The sequence below is a fragment of the Benincasa hispida genome, chromosome 1 (assembly GCF_009727055.1).
Source record: "Benincasa hispida cultivar B227 chromosome 1, ASM972705v1, whole genome shotgun sequence".
Lineage (NCBI taxonomy): Eukaryota > Viridiplantae > Streptophyta > Magnoliopsida > Cucurbitales > Cucurbitaceae > Benincasa > Benincasa hispida.
Window position 1 is genome coordinate 79,501,656 of NC_052349.1, and position 6,313 is coordinate 79,507,968.

At 35.1% G+C, this 6,313-nt stretch overlaps 1 protein-coding gene across 7 annotated transcripts; it reads left to right on the top strand.

Annotated features, from left to right (window-relative positions):
- The first annotated feature begins 3,130 nt into the window (after window positions 1-3,130).
- Window positions 3,131-5,624, top strand: LOC120071432 (shaggy-related protein kinase GSK4-like). Of its 7 annotated transcripts, none has more exons than XR_005480268.1 (5): window positions 3,131-3,767; window positions 4,191-4,462; window positions 4,544-4,618; window positions 4,743-4,799; window positions 5,262-5,624. XR_005480268.1 is itself a non-coding variant. In XM_039023718.1 (5 exons), the coding sequence occupies exons 2-5, from the start codon at window positions 4,427-4,429 to the stop codon at window positions 5,412-5,414; spliced, it is 294 nt and encodes a 97-aa protein (XP_038879646.1). In that variant the 5' UTR covers window positions 3,131-3,767; window positions 4,191-4,426; the 3' UTR covers window positions 5,415-5,624. The 7 variants fall into 7 exon arrangements, 6 of the variants coding, with proteins under 6 accessions (XP_038879646.1, XP_038879654.1, XP_038879678.1 ...); XM_039023718.1 differs by having other exon boundaries at window positions 5,289-5,624; XM_039023726.1 differs by having other exon boundaries at window positions 4,242-4,462; window positions 5,289-5,624.
- Window positions 5,625-6,313: the final 689 nt, after the last annotated feature.

A 6,313-nucleotide genomic window follows, 5' to 3' on the forward strand; every position in this document is an offset into this window, starting at 1 on the left:
ACCAACTTACCATATTATATTTATAACCTATAGTTTTAATATTTCATCTCATAAAATATATAAACCATAGTTCTTTTTCTATTTTATGGTACTTCATGTAAATCATATTTATATTAATCCTCCATTTGATGTATCTCATACATCACACTGATTATATCATATATAATCAAATTTACTCTTGTCAATTTGAACACGTCAAACTTACCAAGAACTGATTCTCAACTTGAATTTATTGAGCTACCAAGAAGACCTTATGGACTTGTAGCTTGAAGCTCCAATGGTACGTGAATAATTGACTAAACTCTTTAGTCACGGAATCCACCATCCATTAACTGTCGAGCACTCCACTAAAGACCGACAACTGCACTTTTCTCACTACAAATATATTTTATATCCATATCAACCAATCAACAGTGCATTAACCCTTCAAAAATCATTCGTAAGTACATCTGAGCCAATTTACTATTTTGTCCTTGTAGTTACATCTAACTCCTTAAGAACCACTGATCCCTCTAATAAACATAACTCATAGTCCTACTATGATTGAGTTCTCTCTTCCAAAGAGAGGCTGTGACCACTATGTTCAAGACCCGGAATCAACCCTTAAGGGAGCAATTTATCTACTTACCCCTTCTTTGGGGAAGGAGTGAATTCCATCTTGTGTAACTGAGTTCCCAGCTCCTCAATAAGACAAATCCCCAAAACGGTAGGCTTGTTGAGTTGGCAATTTGGCGACTCTCACCCATACTAATCAAAAGACCGCCCTCAAAGGCAGGAATTCTCAAAATACTCAGGATTGAGGTCATGTCACCTATGGTAATTTAGGTGAGATGTAAGTCTCAAGTATCAACGGCGTTATATAAAGAGACGAATTATCTCGTGGTCCGGTCTTATACAAACTCTTTGTATAGGACATCCTCACTCGCATGTCTCTACATGAATGGTCAGGATCAGACCATCTGTAGTAGTTTACAACACTTGTAAACCTTTACAAAGCGGGCCGTATCTGTAGTGTCACCAGAATAAGGTATCCCTCCTTTATCCTTATACTACAGACCTTTTTATGTTATCACTTCAAGCATGATCCACTTGTATATCTCATATATATGCTTAAGTTTACATACAATAACCATGGAGCTTTGTTTATTGGATATGAGTAAATGTAAAATAAAATAACTCTTATTTTATTCATAACAATGTGTACAGTATTTACAAACTACGAGACTTCGGGAGAAGTAGGACACCAATCCCAACATAGTGAACTAGTGAGTATTCTGCACTAATGACTAAATGTTGATTTGGATATGTTTGATATACAAATAAAATATTGTTATAATCTATTGGTCCTAACTCCCCCAATTGGCATAGTCAATGATGAAGACCTTAGGTTTTTGTTAAAAGGAAGTGATGCATCTCGGATGCCTTTGTATCAATTACACCTCACGAAAGTCATGGAATAGACACGGATAATATGTACCAGCTGTGCAATCTAAACCTTCCAACCAATCAAAAATTTGGGTTTGCAACTATTCCAACACATAATATTCCCACCATATCTTTACTATATGAGAATATTGAGCCATGCATCCTGGAGGATGATAGAAATGAAGATTGGATTGGTCACAACATTCAATCTAGATGTTCTCTACAGTTTGATACTGACCATGTATACGAACAATCTTTAGGACCACAAACAATTCCAACACTTTTCATTCATGTTCCAAACCCACCTGCTCCCATCCCCCTGTGACAATACCTTCAGTTCAAATGCATTCCACTATTCCAACCCAACTATATATAGATATACCCACACCATTGGAGTGCCCATTGTATGGCGACCTTATCACAATACCACACGATTGTCTAAATGATGATGATATAAAGGTTGGTCAGATCTTCTTTTCGAAATATAAATTATTAGTTAAGTTGTCAATGCTTGCAATAAGAAAGAACTTTTACTACCATGTAAAAAAGTCGACAAAGAGCTTGCTAATTGTATGGTGTTCAGTGGAGGGATGCAAGTGGAAAGTTTGTGCCAAAAAAAAAATAGAAGGAAGTGATTCCTTTAAAGTGATGAAGTATCCGAGCATTTATACATGCGCCGTTGTAATGAGAATGGGTAATTATCGACAAGAAATAAAAAAATTGGGTTATTGAACACTTAATCAAGTCTAAATATGATCAAGTTGGTCGAACATACCGCCCAAAGGATATAATTGAGATGTCCAACGAGATTATAGGATGAATATAAGTTACGAGTGGTGCAAGAGAGTGTGCATTGATGTTTGTACGGGGGTCATTAGAGGGATCATATGCTTTTGTTAACACATATGATGAGGCATTGAAACTTACAAATCTAGGCACAGTTTTTTAGGTTGAAGTAGAAGATGAGCAATACTTTAAGTATGTCTTCATGGCATTTGGTCAGTGTATTAGGGGATTCTTGAACTTCATCCTTCCTAGAATCGTTGTCCATAGGACCCATTTCCATGAGAAATACAAAGGTGTATTGTTAACAGCAACATGTATTGATAGCAATAATAACAAATACCTATCACATTCATTATTGTAGACAATGAGAATGATGCATCATGGACTTGGTTCATGACTCATTTGAATGTTTCGAGTGGATACATTCCGGACTTAGTGATATATTAGATCATCAACACTCCTATGACAACTACTGGCAATACACTCCTATGAACCTGCATCCTTCATACCTATTAAACCTAATTGATAGTTTATAACTTCCTAGAACTTAACATATAATCTTAGCAATAGATCCAAACACACAAGTTACTACTAATCAAAATATCAACTTTAACATACCTAGCAATTTCAGAAAAATCAAACTTATTTACAACATTTGTTCAACATAAGCACTGCCACTACAAAAAAAACCACCTTCTTGACCTTTTTTTTTAAAAAAAATGTCAAGAAATAGGTGATTTTAAAGAAAAAACGTCAAGAATTGTTTTAAAAAAGTGAAGGTTGTGCATTTTTTTTTTGAAAAAAATATAATACTTAACGTTTTAAAAATGAAGTTCAATTAATGGTTTCTTGACGTTTAAAAATGTCAAGAATACTAGAATATACAGAACTACGTTGTTGTAACGCTACGAATCTTGACCAAAAAATGAAAAATGTGCCCACCTTACGCAACCCTTTGCTCGAATCCCTTCTCCACATTTTCAGCGATCTCCCCTATGAACATTTCCAAACCCTACAGTTGACCTCTTCAATTCCCTCGTAGCTTCTCTAGATCCCTCCCCCAGTTCCATTTCGAAATTAATCTCTTCTGATTTACAGATTCAGAGTAATAGCCCTAATTTCAACGGACCAATCCGGTCCGCATTTCGATCAGCATCTCGAATCAGAGTAATAGCCCTGATTTACAGATCCGGTCCTTGTACGACTCTGAAATTGAGAAACCCTAGCTTCGTCTCCATCTCGAATTTCGATCAGCATTAGATATCTAGATTCTCTTCAACCTTTGAGAAAGAGAACGAGCAGAAACCATTTGATTTCAAGCACCAACACATTAAGGGTCGACTGTAGAGAGAGACTTATCGGCGCTGGCTAATGAAAACAAAAAGGTGGTTGAAGGGCTTCACCGATTACTGAAGTTTCGATTCAGAGCTTTGTGGCATTTGGGTTTCCTTTCTCGTTGGCGTTCATTCTGCGACAATCTCTGAAGCCGATGATGTTTTTCAAGAAAATGGAGGAACAAGGTTGGTTACAGATTCTAACGCCGAGTCTTCAGATTGGTAAGAATCTGAATGCTCTGTTTGTTAGAGTGCGAACTGTTTCTTTCTTTTGTGTAATTGGATTGTCTGTTGGGGTTCTGTTTGCTTTGCTTTCAAGATGAATCCATTTGAGATGGAAATTCTTGGATAATCTAGTCTTAATGAGTGTGTTGTGTTAGCATCGAATGACTCGAATTTTGGAAACTTTCGATGCTAATCCCACCTTTTGCTTATGCATATACCATTTAAATTACACTCACTACTTTCTCCATCTCTCTCATTTGCACTCTCGTTCATGTCTACACTTTAGTCTATCGATCGACACTGTTTCTAGTGGCCTTTCAATTGTTTATCAGACATGAGGATTTGAAAGAAGTTTAGTAATTTGATTATGTTGACATTTTCTTGATCAAGTAAGAAAATAATGATGCATAACTTTCCCAGGCCAAATGCTTGGAAACGGGTAAAAATGTGACTATAAAGAAGGTTTTGTAGGACAAAAGATAGAAGAACCGTGAGCTCCAGTTAATACATGTGAAGGATCATCCAAATGTCATTTCCTTAAAGCATTGTTTCTTTTCCACTACTACAAAAGACAAACTATTTCTCAACTTGGTAATGGAATGTGTCCCTGAAACCATGTTTCGGTTTTGAAGCATTACAGTAATGAAAATCAAAGAATGCCAATCATCTATGTCAAATTATACATGTACCAGGTATAAATAATTATCCTTCATAATCTCATTTTTTTAAACAACGCACAACTTTTTTCTCATGTCAATTGTTGTTTCTTCCAGGTTCTTAGGGGCCTGGCCTATATCCACACGGTTCCTGGAGTTTGTCACCGAGATTTGAAGCCACAAAATATTTTGGTATTGCTCTTTTATGATTTGAAAGTGAATTTAGAAATTGAGATGAATTTTTGTTGAAAGGAACAGTTATAGAGGCCTATACTCGTGTGACATGATTACGTAATGTTCTGCTTGCTTTCTGCAGGTGGATCCCCTTACTCACCAAGTAAAATTATGTGACTTTGGAAGTGCAAAAATGCTTGTACGTTGATAAATTTTCAATATTTTTTTCCACTTATTTTGTTTTTGACACTTCCAGATTGTTACATTGAAACTTGCTATTAGTTGTTAGTTCAAAGTTCCAGTTTCCTTTTAGAGATCATATTTACTATTGTCATTGACTCATTTAGGATTCAAGATCCCCTTGTTACATTGTATATTGCACTTATAAATCTGGAACGCTTTTCCTTGCTCAAAAGTAAGAGTTTCAAACAAACATAGCAATTGACATTCTCTCTAGGGTATGTGGGGTGTAGGTTTTTGGTCAGTATGCAAATTTGGTTATCATAAGAGTTCATTAGTTTTTCCGATTGGAGCATTGGCTTCTGAAACCTATTTCTTAGACTAGATAGTAGTCACTCACTTTTACAAATCTTTCCATGAGTATTTTAAGTTGTGGTGCTTAAGTTTAGTAATTTTAAGTTGTTTCAATCTTATATTGTAGTTTTGGCATATTATTTCATTGATGTAGTTACTCAAAGCGGCAAGTTCAAGGTGGGCTACATTATTCTTGTGGAGGCAGGAGCATAGTGAGCGAGATTTGGTTCGAATTGCTTCATACGGGATTTGTAGGTGTAATTTTTTTAATTGTTCATAGAGGGGAGGAGGGTTGATTGTACAATAGAAAATGTGTTCATATGGGGGTTGATAGTTGTTATACTTTTGAAATTGTTCATATGGGATTGACTATAATATTGAAATTGTTCGTATAGGGTTTTCCATATTCTTTTAACTTAGAAATACTTTGAGGTTGTAATATTGACAATGTTAAAGAAGTGAAGTTCTTATAAAGAGATATTGGTGGAAATTTGGTTGATATATAAGATTGAAAATGCATGTATTGTTTATTTGGTTGATGAATATATGTCATATATATATATACCAAATCTGGTTGTTGGATCAAAATACAAGAGCAATTATATGTAAAAATGTCAACATTATAGATTTTTCTAAAAAAATCACAAGCAGGCTTGATATGTTCAACGTGCCAAGATTTTAGATATTCTTAGACATGTTTAACAGGTCAAAAAATCCCATATTCTTGACATTTCTAACATGTCAAGTAGGATATATCTTGACGTTTTTTTCATTGTCAAGTTAAAAAATTTCTTGACGTTTTTCCTTGGCAAAAACACTCATATTTCTGAAATTTCAAACATGTCAAGTGTTAGTATTTCTTGATGTTTTTTCAAATTTCAAGTGTCACTTTTCTTGACGTTTTTAAAATGTCAAGAAAATCTACATTCTTGACATTGGTTTCCTTGACGTTTTTAAAACGTCATGAAAAGTGACACTTGACATTTAAACAATGTCAAGAAACACTGTTTTTGTAATAGTGTACCCTGTTTCCATATCATAAACATAAAATCTAGATTAAAAAAATATGATGAGCCACCTAAGCTTCAAACTTTCTGAGGGTCTGAGAAGTGACTGACTGGCAGAACTGCTAGGCTTCGGGACGTTGACCGGCACCTGGGGAAGAAAAACATTAAAAAG